This window comes from Pagrus major, chromosome 13 (genome assembly GCF_040436345.1).
Source record: "Pagrus major chromosome 13, Pma_NU_1.0".
In the NCBI taxonomy this organism is placed as follows: Eukaryota; Metazoa; Chordata; class Actinopteri; order Spariformes; family Sparidae; genus Pagrus; species Pagrus major.
Genome location: NC_133227.1, coordinates 23,847,812 through 23,871,880, shown reverse-complemented (window position 1 = coordinate 23,871,880; position 24,069 = coordinate 23,847,812). Strand labels below are relative to the sequence as shown.

Here is a 24,069-nt window from a genome sequence, read left to right as displayed (position 1 = left end):
TATGTCCCTTGTGGTTGAATTCTTCTGCATTCCCATTGTATTGTATACTCTACACCTCTATAACGTTGCTACGCTTTATTGCACCACAGTCACTAGTACTACGTATGTTAACAATGTGTTAGTTACTATAACTAATCTTGCAAGACATTTGAGACTTGTAATCTACATTTATTAATTATATACTCATCGAAATTTAAGATTTTAGTGCTTCACTTGACAGTTTATTCTGTGTTTTTTATTTTGTGTTTTGTGAATATTTTTGGTCCCTCAAAATGATATGACACATTACATTTTACCTTAATTGCACATCTATGCACATGCAGATATGCACCCATATCCCAATGTCCCTAACTAATTTTTAGTAGTGGATTTAATTCAAAGTGGAGTAAAGTATTTTTATGAAATGTACCATAATAAAAACTACATTATAAATAAAAAATATCCTTGGCTTCAACTAAACTATAAGAAATTACCATTCAGGCATGTATGATCAACAAGCCAATTTATCACAAAATTGCTTGCTCGCAGAGGGTGAATTTCATTATAAATTCACTAATTTATGTATCACTTTTGGTTAGATAAATGACTAATAATTATTCAAAGCATAAAAATAAATGAGTATTTGTGGTTTATATGTATGCCGAATTAATGACTTGACCCAACAGAACAAAAATAACCAATATTTGCGAAGTTAAACGTATGGAGAAACAACCCGACACTATATTTGTGGATTTTTGAATTGAGTTTGCCGGAGTGATCTCAGAGAGGGAGGTTTATTTCGGGATGTATGGCACGAGGGTGTAGGCGTACATGAAGACTGCTGCGTGGGTTTCCCGGATGGAGCAGCGACGCCATCTTTACGCCAGTGCTACCGGTCGGTCTTCGGTTAAGCGGAGCGGCACAGTGCTGTTGCTGATCCACCAGTAGAAAATCGCCGAGCAGCCGATAATCCTCCCTTTGCGCCGGGACGCCACGAACAGTCCCACCATCCGAGCACCATGGCAGAAAGAGAAAACCTAGTATACCAGGCGAAACTCGCCGAGCAAGCGGAGAGATATGACGGTAAGGGCTCCCGAATAACTAAAAGCAACAGCCATTGCAGAACGCCTGGCCCCTCTTCCCCCTCTGTCTCCCTGCGCAGGGGGCTTGGAGACGCAGGTAAAGCAGTTCACATGGATTTGTTGGGTGAGAGACAAAATGGCGGAGATTTCTTCAGCAGAATGAATCAGTGGAAAAAAAAAAACGTTTAAACGAGCCGATTTTAGCTCAAAGAGAAAGCGCGTTTCGCTTGAAGAAACGCGTGCTCTGTCGCGTGTGCTAGTGTCTGGTTAAGATTTAGCTTACGTTAGGCGGTGGGGCTAAGCTAGTCCCCCCCCCCCCTCCTGCCCCAGCTAGCGATAGTTAGCTAACACTCGCTATCTGAAATGCTAAGTGGCTGGGCTAGCCTTTCTTCAGCCCCGACACGCGTCACGCCAAACCCCATTCAGATATGTAACAGTGCAGCAGACGTCCACACCCTGACAAACATAACTTTCGCCTCGTTCAGCTCTGCAGTGTCTTATCCAACGAGCAGCAGCTCGAGGGGGGGACATATATCCGAAAATTGTGCTACAGTTAATGCTAACGTACCGCCCCCACCAAGTGTTTTGGTCGGAGAAGCCCCCTTTCAGCCTGGCAAACCAGTTAAAGCCCGCAGAAAAAACTTAAGATTTGACTCGATTCTTCATATCGTGTTGGATGAAAGCCGAATTTAAAGGGCGACGTTACTTTTAATCAGTCCGTGTAAAGCGACTAGCTCATGCTCTGCCAGGTGAGGCTGTTGGACGTGGAACAAAGCTACATTCAAGTGTGAGATGTGAAGTTAGCTTTGCGTTTTGTTTTAAGCAGGCTGACATTCAGGCTGCTGCTTTAGTGAGGCCAGCATCGCCTTCCGACTGCGAGGTGGCCTGTGTATTGATTGATGGATCCATCGCCAATGGTGTCCAAGAATAGGCGGGGCAGGGAGTATCGCTTCTATTTGATTGGTAGCTGAGCAGCAATCTCAGCCAGAAGTTTAGCTTGAGCCAACTATTCTTTTGTAGTTAATTGACTGGAAGTCCTCTTACCAAAGCAACGTTTATTTAGCTGTTCATCAGTCAATATGCAATTAATGTGCAGTGTACTTCATTAGTCAACACAAAGAGGCCTTAAAGGGATAGTCCGGGTGTTTGGATGTGGGGGTTGCATGAGGTACTCATCCCTAGTCGGTGTATAGAGTCGATGACCGTCAGCTCTCCACCTGTGTGGAGAAGCGGCGCTGTAAACCCGACCCAACAGCAAGACGTATTTTAACCACCTAAAATAAGTCCCACCTAAAAAAACATATTTCTGTCTAAGTGTACACTATGTTTTGAACATTTTTAGTGCTTTCGTTGGCGTCAAACAGCCTTTCCCTTTGGCACGGCATTCCCTCAACCATACAGTTCATATTCCAACGCACAAGCGGAATGTAGTGCCTTGGGAAAAAGCTGTCTGGTGGCAAAAATGTTCAAAACATAGCCTACACTGAAATGGATATATATATTTTTTAGGTGGGACTTATTTTAGGTGGCTAAAATACGTCTTGCTGCTGGTTCAGTTTACAGCAGTACAATGTCCTGCTGCGTCTCCACACAGGCGGAGAGCTGAAATACTGCAGGTAATACATTGACTAGGGATACGTACCTCATGCACACTTCTTTGGCTTCCTTGGCTCCTCCACAGTTCACCATGTTTCCTACAGTAGCCCACAACAGACAAACTGAACGACTCTAGAGGGATTTTTGCATTTTAATTGGCCATCGTAGGGTTGGGTTGGGTTGAGACGAGGGTTGTTCAGTTGATTGCTGCAACTTCACCTCCTGATGCCGGTAAATTTAACCTTTTAAGTGTGACTCTCAAGCTACATTTCTAGATTCATCCACTCATAGTAAAAGACATGTTACATGTGCTGCTAACAGTGGGTGGAGTCCATGATACTTAATACACTTGATGGTAAATTCAGCAACTATTAAGCTTTTTTGAAGTTGCTGTCACTCTGAATCATAAGGCTCGTGGGTATTCTATCTATTGTAGTATTTAGAGCTGTCTATCAGGCAACAGTTACGGACAAAACATGATGTCTCAAGAACTAGGTTGAAATAATCCAAGCTGGTGACTGTAACCTAAAGCTATAATTGTCATACCTAGGAGAGTCCTGTATTGTTAGGTTCAGGAACACTGAAGACATTCCTTCAAGAAATGTGAACACAGAATAGGGAAAACAGGTCAGGAACCTGCTGCTCCTGCCTCTCCACATTGGGCCCCAGTTTGTTTCACCTCACAGCTGTATAGCTTTTAATGCTGAGAAAAATGTTTAAAAAGCACTGAGAGGTCATTCAGTTGGAGTGCAGGCTGGGCTGGAGGGTAAAGTGATCAAAGCAGCATAGTGCTCCTCCTGGCCTGCAACCATCTCGTATCGGGTTTCGCCAGCATGCTGCATAGAGCCCCGCTATTGGCTTCTGCAGATAACACCCTGTCTGTGAAGTTAAAAGCCGAATGATTGACACTGCTCTTACCTCCAGGCTAGCAGCTAGCTTGAGCATGGGAAGCGTGTCTTGTCTGCAGCTTTTGCGTTTTCCTATTCAGCGTAATAATATATTGTTTCATATCTTCTTTTTATTATCCAGACATTATATTTAATGACCGTTTCAGAACCATTTTTAATCTATTTAGATGTTTATATTCCTGCAAGCCCTCGTTGAACTGCTCCTTGTTATTCGATTGAAGAGGCCCCATGTTGTGTCTGTTTTACAATAATCCCCAGGGAAACTGCTTGTTGTGATGATTAATAGCTCCTTCAAAGCAGAGTGTCAAATTGCATTCATTGCCATTTCATCCCTGCATTCATTCAGTTCATTTTTCACACCACACCCTACTGACTCACCTTGAGGATCTGAAATGTAAAAGTAAAAGGAAGACACTGGCTCATTGTCCTGGCTCCATTCCCACAATAGGTGTCCATAGGTGGTGAATCTCTGCATTAGAGGAGTTTATACTTGGGCAGTGTCCCAGGCACTCCATTAATAAAGTACTGAGGACGACAGAAACCTTTCAAGACTCTGCGCTGTGGTTTAAAGTCTTCGTTAATGGAAAGAATATGTGCTTATTTCCAATGAAGCAAATCAATGTATGTACCCCTTTCCCACAAAATGTTAATAATTATAATGGAGGAGGCAGCTTTAAGATCATCTTAGATTATCTTCACATTTACCTCCAGTGGATTAATCCAGGCAGATGGTTTTGCTTTCATTTGCCAGATTTCTATCTTTGAGTTTCCTGCCTCTACCCCTGTACGACAGAGGTCATTTTGTTTAGTTAGTGGTGCTCAAAGTGTTGAAACATTTGACTGCAACATTTCTTCCCAGAAAAAGTGTCCCGGTTAATCAGGACCGTGTACCAGTTTCAGTAATACAATCCTGGACGGTTTACATCTATGTTTACCATGGATTTGTAATGAGAATTGGTTACAGCGCCTGAAGTGGAGCCCCATTCATTCCTATGAAAGCTGCTCAGTGGGGGCTGGGAACTATTTGTCAATTATACAAGATCTGCTATTTGTATGTACTGTAGCATATGGCAGCACAGGCTTGTAGTGAACTTGTGTGGAAAAAGACAGCACCACACACGTTTTACTGGAGCCTGGTAATAATAACGAGTTACCACCAGGTATTATTTCCAGGCACTGGTAAATTCAGGGGAAAAATAATGGACTTTTTTTTTTCTCCAGACAAAACCATAGTCGCATGAACTATTTTAATATTTCTAATATAATGGCTTTTTGAAAAACCTATTTCTACTGCTCAGTGGCGCATGAACCCAAAAAAGTTCAACTTCCCAGTTATAAAAGTGCCTGGATCTTCCACTTTATGGGGCCCATAGAGCATGAGGACCAGAGACTTCCGGTTTAGCCTCCAGCTAACTTGAGTGGAGATGAAATTAGACATTCCGAGAGGCGCGTTGCAACGTGGGTATTGGAGGATGGGGGAAAGAGAGGAACAGTTGGGTGTCGTCAGCATAACAGTGGTAAAAGAATCCATGTGATGTGATTGCACAGCCTAGTGATCTAGTGTATAGTGAAAACAGAAGTGGTCCTAGTACTGAGCCTTGAGGGACACTAGTTTCCAGAAAGCAGGGTTTGGACAAGGAGCCATTCCACGTGACCTGAAAGGTGCAATTTGTCAGGTATGATGTGAACCAGGTTAGAGCAGAGTCAGCGATGCCAAGTTCAGCCAGAGTGGAGAGGAGGATTTTGTAGTTGACTGTCAAACGCAGAGGATAAGTTGAGGAGAATGAGGACTGACGAGTGAGACGAGGCTCTGGCGGCACAGTCCTGAAGCCTGACCGATCAGGATCAAGGAGGTCGTTTTGTGAAAGGTAGGAGGACAGTTGGTTTTAAACGGCGCGTTCCAGGGTTTTAGAGAGGAATGAAAGAAGAGATACAGGTCTGTAGTTGCAGATGTCAGCTGAGTCTAGGGTGGGTTTCTTTAGGAGTCACCAGCACTATTAGATCTTGGCACAACAAGCATGCTGCATGCTTATTGTGCCACTGGCACTGGCGAGATTAACTCCTAAGTTATTATAGTTTGGTATCGAATGACAAGACATTTTTCAATTCTTTATAGTATCGAGGCAATTTGGTCGGTAACATTACCCAGTCTTACTGTAGTCAAACTAGAAGGCAACAGTTTTGCCACTATGAAAATTGTCTTCAAAGCCTGACTCTCTTTCTGGAGGCTTGAAAGAGCCTTAGCTTGCGGACTTCTTCTTTGTTGGCACAATGCTGCGTATCTTGGCACACTATTGCCACCTGCAAATCAGATGAACAGTTTGAAACCAACATATTGCATCACCTGCTGCAAGAAATCTAAAACTCCACAGGGTTTTAAAAAAAAAAAGAAATGTTGGTTATTAATGAAATGTTACCAACATATCTACTACCTGCAAAAAGAAACTTGTCAATACTTTCTGTAGTCACATCTACAGTCAGCCACTAATTATTGGCCATTTGAAACACTAGTGGAACTAAATGGTGACGGTCCTAGATGAAGTTACCTATGAGGTCGGACCGGCCCTGTATTTCAGGCCAAACAGGTAAAAAGAGAGATAAAAAGCCCAGTCAACCAGTCAAGTGTCTGTTCTTTGCTTGGGGCGAGGGGTAAATTAATAGGTAGTTTAAAGGTACATAAGGTCAGGGGTAAAGAATGGTATCAACTGTCAAGAGGGCCGGGGGCATTTATGACTGTACAGCCAGAGCCCAACTACAGGGCTTGATGATAGGTCATTTAACACTCGTACTGTGCTGCCACTGGAATGCTCACCCAATGTTTGACACGTTTCACCATGTGTATTGATGAATGTACTGTACTGCGTTTAAAAATAAACTCCCTACTCTCCGGCAGAGGTCTTCACAGGTTCATTTCATTTAGCAAAAATCCTTTCAGAACTAAATTCATTGTTTAAAAAATAACCAAATCCAAATTAGGCCTGCAACTATCACTTCTTTTCTTTATCGATAAATCAGGCGATTCTTTTCCTGATTAATCGATTAATCATTTAGTCTGTAGAATATCGAAAAAAATATCGAAAAATGCTTATCACAATTTTCCAGAGCCCAAAGTGACGTCGTGAGATGGCTTCTTTTGTCCAACCAACAGTCCAAAACCTAAAGACTCCCCTTATATGACAAAGAACGGCAGCAAATCTTGCTAAAACACTCAAAACAAAAGCATTTCTGTACAGCAGTTTGGCATATTTGCTGTCCCACATGCCGATATCAATCTATCTGTGATAGGCTAAAACGAGCTAATAATAGAAAACATGCCAATGAATTAGTTACGCTCTAAATGCAAGGACTTGATAGTGTCTTTTTTCTTAGTTTTGACAGAGCTTACTAAGAGGACAATTCTTACTTTGTCTTGTGTTTTGTCACAGAGGGGCTGAATTGGATATTAACATAAGAAAGACTGACAATGAGACATGAACAACAAACGGCCAAACTTTGTTCTCAGTCTTCCAGTACTTTTTGTACTGGGGGGGGACGGGGATTTGAGAAGCCCATGCCTAATGTTGTTTGTTCCCCTGTGTCTTTACAGAAATGGTGGAGTCGATGAAGAAGGTGGCCAGTATGGACGTCGAGCTCACAGTGGAGGAGAGGAACCTGCTGTCAGTAGCGTACAAGAACGTGATCGGGGCCAGAAGAGCTTCCTGGAGGATAATCAGCAGCCTCGAACAGAAAGAAGAAAGCAAAGGCGACAAAGAAGACAAACTAAAGATGATCCGAGAATACAGGAAAACGGTCAGAACCTGTCACACCTAACTGCTTAACTGATTGCAGTATTATAGGTTTCATCATGTTTATTGAAAACAGTCTAAACAAACTACTTAAGAGCCAAAATTTGACAAGAACAATACGTAAAAAAAAAGTACATTATCTGTATGAGTTTTTGAGATGTTTATTTCTTCTTTTGTGATGTTTGACCACCTTGAAAGCTGCAGCAGCCCATGTTCTGCCCACTTTGAAGGGAAAAGTATTGGAGAGACAGAATGGCACAGCTGTGGTCTCGCTGCACTGATGTCCATAACAGATTCCAACAAAACATTAGAAGACTTCTGTCCTGTCACAGATTATCTTCCACTACTTCATAGAGCAAATATCTCTGGCTTTTAATGCTCAAAAAGTTCTGAATTGGACACCGTAATGAAAAATCCAAACCCGGTGGACTGAAGTAGAACTGATTGGAAGTTGCTACCTGCTTTTGTGATTTCACAGAGATGAGTGCAGTTGTACTCTCAGGTAATCGAATTTCCATATCCAGTAGGCAAGATGCCAGAGATGCTTTACCCCTTTCTGGCAGAACTTGTTAAGCTCTCCTCCACCCTGAGGGGAAATTGTGTGATTTCACAGCCCAACAGCACTTGTCTGAGTGAAATAATGAGGGAGGCAGCAACCACGAATCAACTTTAAATCACTTTATCTGCTGCAGAGAACCTCCCAGTCACTGGCGGCACCACTGAGTGCAATGCAGCACAGCAGCCTTAAGTCATGTAATGCGGGGGAGGGAAAGCTTTATATGACTTTGTGTGTGTTGGAGCGTGGGTAAAATCCATTATCCTACATACTGGCATAATTGCTGAGAATTTGTGTTAAGACCTAGTAGAGTCTTTATTGCAAGATTTAGTAGATATGGGACTTTGAGTATTAAATGCCCAAATTAACGAGGGCTAGTAATTATTAGCATTTGACGGCTCTGTGCTTGTCATCACCGTGCCTCTGTATTGCCACCGATTCCCTGAATTGATTGGATTCTGGTCTGTGTTCGATTCAATACTGATTCTGTTGGGGATAATACGGGTTACAAGGCCACTTTTATAAATAAAAAAGATTCTGAGACGAATGCTGTAAATTGTACAAGGAATCCATCTTACGTGGTGCATTATTAAAATATATTGATGTTTAGATTAAAAATTGAATTTAATGGTTAAAAAAACATAGAAACTTCTTTTTAAACGACCTTTGTGGCACTTAATATAGATGTCTGGAGATATAAGGTGCTCTTGAATGCACCATGAATTCCCCATTGGCATCCACGCATGTTGCCTCACAAAGCAATCTGGGTTTCAGAGTTTATGAGATGCAGCTGAACGCATTACGAAGTCCTTGTACCAGTTACCAAGTAACACAGAGGCTAAAGTTCACTGGGGTTAGGGATTCATGCCAGTCACGACTCAGACATGATTTTTTTACTACCGATATATCAAACCTGAGTTGATTTGACACTGAAAGGAAGAACATTTTTGATCAGGCAGCTGTAAGTTTTGTGTGAGCACACAGACCGTTTACAGCAGTGTTGATGTGTTTTGATCTGCAGGTTGAGACGGAGCTGAAATCAATCTGCAACGACATTCTGGATGTACTGGACAAGCACCTCATCTTAGCTGCAACCACGGGAGAGTCTAAGGTTTTCTACTACAAAATGTAAGTATCTACTAAACGTGTAACAGTTGACATGTTAAAGACGGGTACAGTTAGATTTGATGAGTCATCCGTCGAAGGAGTAACGTTATTATTTTCCTGTTTTATTTCCCGACATCAATAACATTCCCAAGGCTATTAAACAAAGTCTACGGGTTCTTGACTTGCTGTTGGCTGACATGAATGTGATTTTCTATTTACAAACTGGGAAATACAGTAGAACAGGTTTCTCCCTTGTTTAATTAGACTGCAGATTGCCACGAACCTCTGTTCCTCCTGGCAGTTAATTATTATATGCATGTGTCTGTCTGAGCTGCTTCCTGTTAGATTTACAGTGCAGTCATTGGATCCAGAGTCTAACCCAAACCAAGACATTAAGTATTCCTGTTTGCTAAAGAAACCTGGCTGTTTATCACTAAATTTAAAAAAACAAAACAAAAAAAAAAACATACCAATTGTTGCCAGTTGGAGGTTTTCAGCCAAATATAAACAAAGTAAAACGATATGAAATTGTGTTGTCCTTTTTAAGACCTGTTTGTTTATTCAGTCATGAAAACAAAGAGTTTGTTTATTTAGTTTTGTTTAGGCATTAAAAAAATCAGTCAGTGAATATTTTTCTCTTCTGATTAAAGTTTCTTCCCCAAGGCTACATCGTGCTGTTTTTAATTGTGCATGGTTTCAGCAGAATTTGAGAATTTTGAATATTCTGTGTTATTCCAGTAACACAGAGCTTTGTCCCATTTTAAAATGTTCAGTGAGGCTCTGGACTCTGGACTGATGATGTGTTTGTTTCATCATGTGTGAAATCTGTCATTCCCTCTGCTCAGGAAGGGAGATTACCACAGGTACCTGGCAGAGTTCGCCACAGGCAACGACAGGAAGGAGGCAGCAGAGAACAGTTTGGTCGCGTACAAAGCTGCTAGCGACATCGCCTTGACCGAACTCCCTCCAACGCACCCCATTCGCCTGGGACTGGCCCTTAACTTCTCCGTTTTCTATTATGAAATCCTCAACTCGCCAGACCGTGCTTGCAAGTATGTGTGATTTTTCTTTTTTTTTTTCTTCTTTGTCTCTCTCACAAAAACTTTGTCATAATTCTTTTAAGACCTTGATTTGATTCAGCTTTTGACTTAAAGGTCACATTTTTTCAGCTTTGACTATCATTTCCATTTTCACGTTCTTCTCTAAAAAGAGAGGGGTATTTTACAACAACAGATTGACTTCATCCTGGTGGCTTTTCTCAGGTTAATGTCAAACAATCACCAAAAAATAAAATATTCAGCGTTAAACACAAAATACCGCCGTTCAGGGATTCAACAATAAACAACAAATGATTTAATTCATTTTTTTACTGAGTTGTTTCCAATCTGCCCAAACAAATCAACAAGGGATCTCTGAAGAAGAAAATAAACCCAACGTCTCCAACACCGGTGGGTTTGTGTGCACACAGGATTAAGTGTCTGGAAGTGTAGCTGCAGGCTACCTGTAAGCTAGGTGTGTCGTCTTTTAAAGGGTTTTTTCCCCTTCAGACACGCGCAAGTAGGCGAGGGTGGAGAGGGGAAAATACAGAGAGAATCACTGATCCTGCTTTTGATTTGGATGAACAAAATTCAAAGCTCATTTTGATTAATTTTTTTAATTAGAATCAAAATTGTGACACCCCTGTTTATTTGTTATTTTTGATTAAACAGGTTGACTTGATTATTGAAAGGAGTTATTTTATTAAGATGAGTGTTCTTGAATATGTTGGAGAGACCATAAAAAGTAAGGGAATAAAATCTCTCTGTGGGTTTTAAAACCCTCAAATATCAGAAATCTAAGATGATACGGCATCACATAACTGATAAAGGTGTGGCATCTGCAGTGTTGTCCTTGGCAGTTCTTTCATTCTTTAAGTTGTTTGGCAGCCTAGTTTTGTTTGAGTGTCACAGAGTGTCACAGTGCTCATAGTGCCAGAATTGTGGAGATTTATTACTTAAATCTGCAGCTCTACTCACCTTTTTTAGCCTCTTTTTTGTTTTATGGCCTGCACATCTACTGTCATTGCTGGAATAAATATTGGATTAATGTTATTTCTGCCCCCTAGAGGCCAAACACCCATGAATGCCCCTTTCAGTGCATTAGAAAAAGTCCTGTGCAACTATCGCAGTGGGCCATTTTTGTCCACTTTGGTAAATTACATCCACATGTTTTTTCAAAAAAAGAGAAACTTTTCCTCTTTAGATGTGGATCAAATCCCACATGAAAAGAAACAGTGTGTTCCAGCTGTTGGCTGATGAGGCTGCAGAATGTTGGCTAAATGATTCTCAGGAACCTGGCAACTTGAAAACAGTCCTGAAAGGGAGCAGCTTAATTTCCATCGCGGCACATGACCTCACTGCCTCTGCTGTGGAGCCGTTAACAGACACAAAAACACACGACTGTTCATGGAGAAAATGAATATATAGAACAGATACTGTCGTGTTACTGTATGTAACTGTGTTGTCTCGTATCCTCTCTGCTGACAGGTTGGCGAAGGACGCGTTTGACAATGCCATTGCAGAACTGGATACGCTGAGCGAGGAAAGCTATAAGGACTCAACACTTATCATGCAGTTGCTACGTGACAACTTGACACTATGGACCTCAGACGTGCAGGGAGATGGTGAGAGAGACGCTCCTTTATTCTCAGGCCATCGGTTATAGTTGGTTACTAGTATTATCTCTGATTTCTGGGTAATGCTGACTGATAAATGAACATCATCTATGCCTTCCGACAGATTTTAAAGCCTATTTGTTCCTTTGAGTCTTGATAACCTTTGGTAGAGGCTTCTTGTACACTCGTGAGAAAAATGAAAACTATGAGGACTGAATTAATGATCGTGTGCCAAGAAGATTTCTGATATATTCTTAAAAATCTTCTCGAAAACAGGGAATAACTATCTAACTTCTTCCCTAACAGCACAGTGGTTTCTCTCCCTCTTTTCGACTCACTCATCTCTAATCATCTCTCATCTCTCCTGTAGAGTCTTAAGGACAGCCTTCTTCCTTCACTCTTCCTCCATTGTAAAAGTGTATTTTGTAAGTCCTTCCTCCTGTCGTTGGCTTTTTCACCTCCAGCTCTCACTCCTGTCTCACCGTCCTAACCTCCCTCACTAACCTCCTCACATTACAACGTCCAGCCTTGTTGAATGTTTTGGGGTTCAGAGGATGCGGGTCCAGTTGCCCACGATGTAGCACTTCGAATTACCGTGACCTGGATGACTGAGAACCTTCATCAACGTATATAAATAATCGTTTATTTTTCACCTGTACTTCACCTTTTACTGCACAAGTGGATCTTGAGTGCTGTGAGTTTCAGTGTCTTCAGGGTGTCCGCAAGTCAGCAACAGTAAAATTCATGCCAGGTTGTTTACATCTCAACAAAGGTTACACAATACTGTCCAACGGAGAGAAGTCCTGATTTGACTTGATGTGATCTCACTGTGGTTTTAATAGTCTTTTAAAAAGATCAATGATGTGAAAACTATTGATTTTAACAAAGTTAAAGTTGGTTCACATTTTAAGACAATAATCTGTAAACTGGTTTTGCCTCCTGTCATCATTCCCCCTGATGATACTGCTCTGTCCAGTGTCCAGTGAGGCTCATCCTAGGCAAATGAGATCCAATTAAACAGGGATGGTAAAAATACTAAAAGATAAAGTACAAAAGATAACACAAGTAATAAGAATAAAAATAAAATTATAAAATACAAAAACATTTTTTTAGAGAAGATAAAATAGAATATAATGATACTTTTAAAATGTTGATGAAACAGAATAAGTTGTGCAGATAAATGAACAAATGTATATTGAAATACACTAAAACCATAAAATTATCAGATGCAACATAAAAGTCAGACTGAATAGATTTTCAGTATGTAGTATTTATTCTCAGCTCCTCTTAGGGAAGTGTAATGGCTGAAGGCAGCATCACCAAAAAAAAGTTGGGATGCTATATTCAGTTGGGTTAGATGGTACGAAGACACGATATTTAGTGCTCAAACTAATAACCTTGTTTACTGTAAATATACGCTCATTCTGAATTTTGTGTCTGCAACATCGCGGTTTGAGACGGTCACTTGCACCAAAGCCGCAGCAGTGCAGGTCGTGCCTCTACCTCATGAAAACTTTAATATTAGGCCTTTTACATCCAGTATGAGAGGAGATTCAGCAGCGAAGTTACTTATTTCTCAAAACAAATTTGTTCAGAAACAATTTTTAGTGGACTGCTAATATTCGTATTAGATTAAATGGTTGTGATTGGCCGGTCATAAGCTAGTACAGATAGAAATCTGTCTGAACTGGAGGAGCAGATAAAACATGAGCGCACGGATTCTTGCTCATGTTGTGACCCTCCAACTTGTTCTGTTAAGAAAATATCAGGACTTTTATTATTTTAGTTTTCTGAGTTATTAATTGCAGATATGATTTGTTTACAGGTACTTTGGGGTATTGTATGCCTGTATTAGTCAGAGAGACGACAGAGAAAGATGTGCAACAAAAATCCCCGACCCAACGTGAATCAGGGACGTTTTGGTTCGTGGTCACCGCCCTGACCTGACGGACACCAGAACGCCTCAGCTCATATGTTTATTTCTTACTCCGGAGGTTCAGGTTTCACTTCAGCTCTCTATAAAAAAACTTCATCATCACCTTTTATTAGAAAACGTGGGCAGAAACACGAGTGATGAGTCTCCACTATGATGGATGAAGGTTTAGATCCATCCTTTATAGAGTGAAATAACTTGCGGACACCCTGCGCCTTCACCGTGCACGTGAGCACCACTGAACACAGCCCACCGGGGCGTTGCAGCACAGTTTGGAAACCTGTGAATGCAGCTTCTTGAAGTGTGATATAACAGACAAACTGCAGTCACAGCATGTGAGGCTGCTGCTCTATCTCCTGTGGCTTTCTCACATCCCAGTTAGCCGTGGTGCTAATGAGCGCCGTTACAGTTTCTATTTTAATCATGATGGATTCTCCAGCCTTTTGTTATTTGTGCCTCTTAATTCTTCATTACACGGATGGCTGTGCTGTCTCTATGGTAACCTTTCTAAGCAACCAGTCGTACAGGTTCACAAGGCATTTACCCCCGTCAGTAAATCTGACTGGCTCGTTGCGAAGGCGCTGTGGATTAACTCTTGCTCACTGGACTGCATGTTGACACTATACTTGAAAATGTTTTGGGTTGTTTAGAGCATGATGGACTGATGTCTGACATTTCTGAGCTGATCCCAGTAATTTACTGACACTAGGGTTGGTAGGAGTTTAAGTGTAGAGGCACAGTGTGCTCAACTCTGTTTTAGTACATCATAACAAGACACGAGCACTCCAGCACCTGTGGAGCCGAAGCTCATTGGCTATCCTGGGGCTCCTGCTAACTCCTGTCTCACAAACCTAAGTGAAAATATTAAAGCTGAAACAAGTAGTTCACTGGAAAATTAAAGAAACTCTTCCCATAAATTGCAAAACGTGTCTGTTTGGATATTTACAAGTTCAACATTAAATCATTTTTCACCCAAACGATGGGAAAATGATGTAACTTAAAGTCTTTGGTGGAATTCCCATGACTTTACTTCAAGAAATTCATGACATGAATTGGGGAAAATTCTGGATGAGTTGGCATGAAATACTGAAGCCCTGAAGGCAAGTGAAGATTTCCCATCATTCATTTTCAGGTTGGATCTAAATGGTTTTCTCTCCTGTGGTTATGACTTGAGAACTGGTGGGGAAAAAGTTTTGGAAAAAATGGAAAGACAATAAATGTTTCTACATACATTTTTTCCCCACCAGTTCTCAAGTCATAAACACAGGAGATAAACCCATTTAGATCTGACTTGAAAATGGATCATCAAGGGGAGAAACTCTTCACTTGCCCCTCAGGGCTTCTGTAATGAAATGTTCAAAATGAAATCATTGTGTTGTAAAGTGGTAAAATATTGAATCTGTGGACCACTTGTTGCTCATCAGATAATAAGAATAAGTGTTTATGACACGATAATAGAAATAAAACATTAACTGTATTTTACCCACTACGAGCTGCCAGCCCTCAATTATAGCGAGAGAAATAGATTTACTGTCATCTGAAACAAAGTTCGTCCCTCTTGTTCGACCTCGTGGAAGCGCTCAGCCACATTTAGCCGCCTTTTGAAAATCTCTAATTGAGGTTTGATTGTTTGATGTTTGTGTCGTTCTCTCAGGTGAAGAACAGAACAAAGAAGCACTGCAAGACGCGGAGGAAGAGACCCAGTGAGACTGAACAACACAACACAAGACAAGCCCTCCTCCTCCTCCTCCTCTTCCTCCTCCTCCTCTCTTATTTCTCTCCTCCCAGCACTAGCTCCTGTCCCCAGCCACAGTTTTCAACTGGGTTTATACCGCAGCCCACTCTCTTACCTTTCTCTACCCTTTCCTCCATTTCTCCCCATCTGTCTCACCTTTTCTCCTCGTATGCACGTCATCTCCCGACCCTCCCCGTCTTGTCCCGCTCGGGTCTTCATTTCCACTCCCAGGGGTTTTACCTTCCTTCTTTTTTTTTTTTTTTGCAAGCCTGTACCCTTTAAGGTTCATGTCCTCTTTTACTGTTTTTATTTTGCTTTACGTTGCTGTATCATCTGTTGCCAAGTACGCTTGCCTGTATTTGTTAACACACATATGCAAGGGTTTATTTAAAAGACAATACGTTGCTGTTCAACTTTTTCCTGTATATGTGTGTTTATGAACAATATATATTGTCCATGCTTCTGTCGGTCAGTTTTGAAACATTTTCAGTTTGCAAATTGAGGAAACACAGCAGTGTCGGAAGGTTTAAAGGGATGCGTTAAAGCTTTTAGGAAGAACTAAGTGCCCTCTTTACTTTGTGGTTACCAAACCTGCTCCTTCCACACATTAATACATTTTTTTTTTTGTTTTGTTTTTTTTAAATGACAAAAAGCAGAATGTCCCCCTTCTCCGAGCATCACTCTGACCTCTATTCTTGTCCACTCTCGGACCAAGTATTGTGCTGCGAGGCTGTAGCGCTCTTGCTAATGGCAGATAGTTAGGTAATGGCTTTTTAGCAGACAAACCGTGCGTATGTGTGTGCGTGGGAGGGGAATGCTCAACACTCTTGATTGTAACGTAATGCAGTTTTGCATTGGCACTATATTGAGAAAAAAAAAAAAAAGTTTGGGAAATAGAGGCCTGCTGTATCTTTACTCCCCTGACTCTTTCAGGTTTTTTCCTCATCTCAACTCTGTCTCTTTCCTCTCATTTCCTCTCTTCCTTCTGTTCAGTATGTGTAACGTGAATCTGATTTGTACTACTGGATGTTCTCACCGGAGCCACAAGTACCATCTGTATTCTTACTGAAACACAGCATGGAATTAACATTAAACTTCAAATTGAAAAATGTTAAACTCACCTGTGTCGGAGGTTTTCTTTTCCTGTTGTGAAGGCTTGTTTTTAATGTGATGTTTTAACCACTAGAGGGCAGTGCAGACTCGCAGCAGAAGAAGGATCCCTGCATGTAGCTGAGATCGACCGCAGTGATTTAAGGCTTCTGCTGGCAGTGTTGGAAGAAGTACTCGGAAATATAAATACTTACAAGTAAAAGGTCTCAATTTAAAATCTGACTTAACTTAAAGTACAGAAGAAGTGAAAGTAGTCTTCACTCTTTGAGGCCTCTGATTGATATAATAAGTAACGTTATTGATACTGATGCATTAGTGTAAAGAGCAGTTTACTGTTGAAGTTTTGCCAGGATAATTTTTCAGTTATGCATTTTCTTTTTTATCTGTGAAAACCCAAAATAAATGTTTTTTAGAAGATTTTTTTTCATGAGTGATTTTAATTTTTTTCACAAGTGAAACGGTGAATTAAAAAAAAAAAAAGTTTTCATGAGTGGGTTTTTATTTATTTTCTTTTAGCAGGAAACTTTTTTTTTTCATGTGTGAAACTGAGTGAAAAAGTATTTTTGAATGAAAAGATTCAGGGACTCCTCAGGTCAGGTGTAGGAAGGACAAAGTTTCCCACAGCAGCTGTACGTCCCCCTGCTGGAGCTCCCTGGTAACTACTGCTGGTGTTTAAAAAGGCATTTTGAAAATAAAACATAAGAAAACAAAAGTTCTGTACTCTGACTGCTGCAGCTGACCGTAACCATAAACTATGATGCAACATGAAAAGGCTCATTTATCAGAAAGAGTCCATTAAATGTTACTGTTGCTCTGACTTGATAATAATACACAGTATTCCAGCTGTGACACTGACGGCACCGATTATAACACTTTCTTCTCCGTTTAAAACATAAGGTTGTTGTGCACTTCAGCCTCTTGTGGTCAAAATTAGTCTTACAAAAAAATCTCCTGCCAAACTTTTTTTCTTTCAGGTCTAGACATGAAAAAGAAAATGTCCAGAAGTTGTTTTCAAGTGCAATTTTTTTATTCTGGAATATTTTTTCCCACTTCTGAGTGAAAAAAATTGTTTTTGGGGAGAGTTTCTCCCCAAAAACAATTTCTTAAGATTTTCTCCAGAAGAAATATTTCTTCTCTCCTTTTCTGGAGAGAATTTTTTTTCACGTTTTCACTCGGTTACACCCATCCAAAAAAAAAAAATTATCCGGTACAAAATATTTTTCTCACTTTGTTTCAGACATGAAAAAAATGTGTTCCTTAGACATGAAATGTTGATTTCACACATAAAAAAAAAAACTTCAGTGAAAAAAATAATTCTCCAGAAAAAATTTTCACATGAATTTTTTTTCATAAGAATTTTCCATGTGAAACCGAGCAAAATAAATTTACTTCTTGGAAAAAAAAAATTTTTTTTTAGTTAAGTTTAGTTTAATCAATTTGCCAGGATAATCTTCCTTAGAGGTGTGGCTGAAAAACTTGTGAGTCAAGAAAAAAATTTCAGAAGAATTTTTCAGGAGAAATATTTTTTTCTTTTTTTTCACACATTAAAAAAAACGTCAGTGAGAAAATTATTTTTCCTGAAAAAAAAAGTTCACACGGAATTTTTTTTTTCTGAGAATCTTTTCATGTGAAACCGAGGGGGAAGATTATTAGAAAAACTTTATTTTGGCTCAGATAATCTTCCTAAGACATGTGGCAGAAACGTTTTATTTTTTCAGGAGAATATTTTCATGCCAGTGAAGAAAAAAAAATTTTTTTTTCATACATGAAAAAAAATCTGAAGAGAAAAATTCAGTTTTACACAGAACCCAAAATAATAATCCTGAAACCAGGTGTGGTAAAAAGAGTTTTTCAGGAGAAATGTTTTTTCCACTTGATTTTTCACATGTAAAAAAAAAAAAAGTGAGAAAAAATATTTCTCCTGAAAATATTTTTTTCCACATTCACATTTTTTTTCTAAGAAAGCACAAAAAAAAAGTTTTCACTTGAAAAAAAATTAAGGAACTTAGAAAGATTATCCTGGCAAAACTTTATTTTCCACCAGTTCTCAAGTCATAAACACAGGAGAGAAAAACACTTCTGCAGACATCACCTTTTATATTCCACGCATTTTTCTTCCTTTTCTAAACCTGGCACCTACATTACCCACAATGCAACTTTGCCGCTGAGTGACATCATTGGAGCCAATAAATGCAGCTTCTTCTGCTTTTTCCACATATGTAGTAGAACTCTTTAAAACCTGCAAACTCTCTTTAATGTGTCAATTCGGTGAAGTTACCCTTTAACGCTCAAGTCCTAATATTTAGACACTGTTTCTGGTCTGTGGAGCTACGTGCACTTCGTATTGGAGGACGTGCTCCCTGTGGTTTGACCTTAATGATGGAGGTGGAACATGAGCGGGGCTTTGTTATGATCGTGGTTATTAAAGACCACATGGTGACACGCTGCAGTGTTTAACATCTGGCAAGGTCAAAGCTGACTGCACACTTTCTGTCCTCATGTCCACTTCATCTCCTCATTACTGGGCTGCTCCTCTCTCTTATCCTTCTGCCTTCACTTTCATATATTCACTTATTAAATGAGTATTATTGAATTTCTCCAAGGGACCAACGCAGACTGATCTTCATCGTCGAAATGTTTTGCGAGCAGGACATAAACACGACGGCCCGGAGACCACGTTTCTGCAAACCAATAAAAACATTTCTACGTTACGTGTCATGTCGTGTTTACATTACATGTGTATGAGCTGACTTTCATTACAGGAGGTGGAGTGGAGGGTGGTTGTGTTAGAGAGAGGCTGCTGAGAGAGAGACCACTGTTCAAGACAAAGAATGACCAAACCACTGGAGGTTTTTAACAAACATCTGGACATTTTCCAGCCCCGTCTGTGGCCATAAAAAACAGATATATAGACAAGTCGCCGGTACATTTCCCAGCTGTATTAGTGGCAACCAAACCAGACATTCTTGACAAGAAGTAAGGGCATTTTCCCGACAACAAAACTTAAATTTTTTTTTACCACATTCGTGACATTTTTCAGCTGTCAATGGCAACAAAACCAGATATTTCTGATGAGAAGTCGGGACATTTTCTATCTGGGTTTGTCACAACAAAATCAAATGCTCTTGACAGGAAGTCAGGACATTTTCCAGCCGTGTTAGTGACAACAAACATGAATATTTTGACGAGAATTAAAACATTTTCAGCCGTTACTGGCAACAAAACCGGATTTGCTTGACGAGAAGTCGGCATTTTCCCAACAACAAAATATTTTTTACAGGAATTTGTGAGATTTTCAGCTGTTAGTTGCAACAAAACCAGATATATTTGATGAGAAGTCAGGACATTTTTATGAAACCCTAACGTCTCAACATGTGTGGTTTGCAGAAACGTATATCACCAACATTGATTCTGGCGACAACACAAACATCAGCCACGCTTCTCTCTTATCTCCACATAAAATAACGACACGGCACGTTGCAATTTGAAATCTGTTTTTACTTAAAAAAGATCAAAATAAAGATGTACAATTGAACCAAAATAAGACGCCATATTACACTTCAGCTCTAAAGACAGATGGCAGGACAAAAAGGCATGACCTGAAATATTTCAGCTGGTTTCTCCGCTGCAAACTCCCCCCCGCCCTCCCGTCCAGCCACGTTATGTATGAGAACCGGGAGTAAACGAAAACATTTAGAACCGACGGCATCGTCGACTGGTGTTGCTGAAGATGTGGCGTCTCGTATCCTCTCGCGGACCTGTCCCTCCGCTGATGTCCGAAAGAGATGAGGACACTTCAGTCAGCGAGACTGGAGCGGATACATTTCTGCTACAGTGTGTCCAGCCTCCCTGTAGGATCCACAGTGTTTCAATAAGGAAGGGCTCTAATCATTGTTCAACATACAGACAGCGGCTTCATCAGCTCGGGTTCATAGACACTTCAAATAACATATAGTGAGAGAAAATGGCAATTTTTTTTTCTTTTTTAAATTTCGCATCCTCGTCTGGACTCATGTCTCCACACACGTAATGGTCTAAAAGATCTACCCAGATAGTACTTGACTGTCGACATTTAAAACCAGGAGACGGACAGTTTCTTTTTTAATTCCTCAGTACAAAAAATAGATCAAAGAATGAAAAAAATAGTTATATTCTGACGGCAGAAACTCGATTTATAAAGCTCTACTCATGAGCGACTGTCTGGGTCTACGTCTGCACAGTGAGGGGTGTGGTTTAAGGATTGGGGGTGGAGCTACTTAACATTCATCGTTGAATATATTAATGAATTTTAACAGGTATCAGAAGATTCGGGCAGTCGATACCCCTTCACATTTAGAGTTTGAATGTTTCCTATATAATACAGTTTCAACGCAAAGTCTTAACACTGCCCTCCTCCTTTAAGTGGCATCGTCTTTTTCATTATTGCGATGAATAAAATCTTTAAAGATGATTTTTTTTTACAAAAAAAGAACTGTCTCTGTCCACTACAGTATCTGCTATGTACATCTGTTTAAAAAGCAAGCATGTTACACAGTCGTCCCTATGTACAGCTAAAGTCTTCATCTTGTTTCGTCACTGAATATACATATTTACTTATTTTCACAGTTTCCTATGTTTGCTCATATATTCAATATCAATAGATTTTCATTTTCATAGTACGAGTACAAATATTTTGATCCTCACGGCACCGAGCGACGACCCTCCCAGTGTCTCTTGTTGATATCTAGTGAGATTGTTGATCTCTTGAACGCTGCTCATGTCTGTGTAGCAAACAAAAACAATCTTGATTGTGGTTCAGTTTTTTTTTTTCTTTTCTTTTTTTTTTTTTTTGCCAATTTCACAGCAACTCCTCCCCCCAAAAAATGCACAGTTTTGAGTTTCAAGTTTACAGTTTTCTGGTCTTCGTCTGTATCATTTCGTCATGATATTATTCGTGTTCGTCCCCTCGGTTCCTCGTCCGTCACTGGAGTTGTGGAGGTTGAATGGCTCCAGTGGATTCCCGTGACCCTTTGATTCAAAACATACGCCTCCGTGTGACCACACAATTGAAAAAAATCGAGATTGTTCTGCCTCTGGTTTCCACAGATTTCTGAGAGAAATCGTCGAGCCACAACAAGTCATGCGCTCTGACAGTGGGAGTTATTGTTTGCGCCTCTGTTTCCGTCCCGTCTCGCCCACTGGAGGTGACCTGTCGGGTGTGTGAATCCTGTTTTCTTTGTGATTAGTTTCTGGTTGTTTCGTGGGCGGTGTGATTATTGTTTATTTTTTTTCTCGTTGTTATTGGAATAAGGCACTTGAGAGGTTTTTGGTTTTCACGGGAGCTCAGAGGAGACCAGGGCGAGGCCGGAGCTCTGGCGCAGGGGAGGCCCGGTGTGGACGGCCTTGGGACAGTCGGGCGTCAGCACCCGTCCGTTCTCCCCAACGCTGCCTGTGATGGACAGACGGGCCTTGTTCCTCATGGCTTCTGTAAATGTGAGCTGGGGAGAGAGATAAAGAGAGAGGTTTGTGCACAGAGCAGGTGGACATAAGAACAAATGTAGGGCTGCAGATTGGAGTTTTAGGATGTGTTTCGTAATTATCCTCAGATACAAAGTTTTTTAAAGAAAGCAGAAACTTTTGGTTTAGCCTCCAAATATTTGACAATCTCTCTAAACTGTTGCCCTGGTTACCTTGATTCGGCTGCTCGGGTTTCTGTTTTTAGCGCCGTTGCCACGTTCAGCAGTTACTTTGGTGATCACAACCTAATCTTAGCCCACTGAAGCTACAGCCAGCACGACAGAAGAGAGACCCAAGATTTAATAAACTCTGGTTTTCTGTTAAATCAAAAATAAATTAAACGTGGAGACTTCACACTTCTTAAGTGGTTGTTGGGGGCTAATAATGCTAATGCTAGCCACAGGGATCTACGGAAGCCCTGAGGGGAAAGTGAAGAATCTTTTTTCTCATCTGTGGGGAAGATTTTTCTTTCATGGTAATGTTTTCTTCATGTGTGAAACCAAGTGGAGGAAAAAAAATAAAAAATCTTTTTTCAGTTAATTTTATTTTCATGTGTGAAACTAAGTTTAAATTATTTTCTTCAGGAGATTTTTTTTTATGTGAAAAGAAAATTTGAGGAGAAATAAAATTTTCATGAAATTTTTTTCAAGAAAAAGTTATCCAGAAAAAATGTTTTTCTTGTGAATGTTTTTTTTTAAATGTGTGAAAGTGAACGAAAAAAGATAAATATCAGGAGAAACATTTTTTTTGTTCAGGCTCACATGAAAAAATCCTGAAGAAAATGTCTTTTGACATGAAACCCACTTGGTTTCTAGAGAATCTATTTTTGTTTGTGTGTAAAACTGAGTTTTTCTTCAGATTTTTTTCATGTGAGAAAAACATTCTTCTGATTTTTTTTCTTCACTCACATGATTATGAAAAAAAAACCCTTTTCCACCACGTCTTAGGAAGATTATCTTACATGTGTGACATCAAGTGAAAAAAACGTTTCTCCTGAAAAATATTTTTCTTCAGATTTTTTTGTGTTAAAAAATTTTCTTCTGAAATGTTTTTTTCTTCACTCACGTGAAAATTATCTCCTGAAAAAAAAAGAAAAAAAAGGGTTTTCTGCCACAAAAAATGTTTCTTTCTAAAAATCGTTTTAAGTTTCTTAATTTTTTACTAATGACGTTTTTTTCCATGTTTGAAACAAAGTGAGAAAAATATTTTATACAGGACAATTTTTTGGGGGGGGATGCGTGAAACTGCGTGAAAATGTGGAAAAAAAGAAAGAAATTTTTCATGCACTAAACTGAGTGGGGAAAAAAATGGAAAAAATATTTTTGTCACATGGAAAAAACAAATTCCACTTGAAAAAAAATTCTGGCGATTTTCTTTTTCATGTGCGAAACTGAGTTTAAAAAAGTTTGGCAAAAGATTTTTTTTTTTTGGCTCATTTTTCAAAAAAAAAAAAAAAAAAAAAATTGTAATACTCATTTTGACCAAAACACTTTCAAAAAATGTTTGAAAAAAATTCAGGAGGAAAAAAATATTTAGCTTTGACAGGAGAAAGGAAGAAAACAAACTATCTAAAACATGGGGTAGTGCTGCACTTCAGCCTCTTGTGGTCAAAATGAGAACTGCAGAAACAAACTGCAAACTTTTTTTTTTCACGTGTAACACGTCGAAAAAAAAAATTCTCTTGAAAATAATTTTTTGCCTACTCGTTTTCTTTCTCCTGAAAATGTTTTAATAGAAAGAAAAAAAATCCCTGAAATTTTAACTCTCCCCTCGAAGAAAAACATGAAAACTTTCGGTCCTATTTAGAGCTGCTGAAGTCTCTTGTGGTCAAAATGAGGATAACAAAAACAAACACTTCCTGCCAAGACGTCTTATTTTCACTTCACACTTTTAAGTTTCACAAATAATAATAAAAAAAAATTCTCCTCAAAATGTTTTTTTTTCGCTGTTTCAAACATGGGGAAAAATTCTCTTGAAAAAAAAAAAAGTTTTCACTCAGTTTTTACACATGCAGGAAAACTGACTTTAATTTTTTTTAAATGTGTGAAAGTGAACGAAAAAAGATAAATATCAGGAGAAACATTTTTTTTGTTCAGGCTCACATGAAAAAATCCTGAAGAAAATGTCTT

At 39.7% G+C, this 24,069-nt stretch overlaps 2 protein-coding genes across 3 annotated transcripts in view; one reads left to right on the top strand and one right to left on the bottom strand.

Annotated features, from left to right (window-relative positions):
- The first annotated feature begins 844 nt into the window (after nt 1–844).
- LOC141006932 (14-3-3 protein epsilon) lies at nt 845–16,450 on the top strand. The gene is made up of 6 exons (XM_073479240.1): nt 845–1,062; nt 7,152–7,354; nt 8,928–9,034; nt 9,859–10,065; nt 11,539–11,675; nt 15,254–16,450. The coding sequence occupies exons 1-6, from the start codon at nt 999–1,001 to the stop codon at nt 15,304–15,306; spliced, it is 771 nt and encodes a 256-aa protein (XP_073335341.1). The 5' UTR covers nt 845–998; the 3' UTR covers nt 15,307–16,450.
- Nucleotides 16,451–21,243: 4,793 nt separating this feature from the next.
- The window catches only part of gria4b (glutamate receptor, ionotropic, AMPA 4b), a 138,770-nt gene continuing 135,944 nt past the window's right edge, over nt 21,244–24,069 (bottom strand). For both annotated transcript variants that reach the window (XM_073479216.1, XM_073479217.1), the window contains exon 16: nt 21,244–21,921. In XM_073479216.1, the coding sequence (XP_073335317.1) occupies nt 21,757–21,921 (165 nt within the window). In that variant the 3' untranslated portion in view covers nt 21,244–21,756. The remainder of the gene's footprint in view (nt 21,922–24,069) is intronic.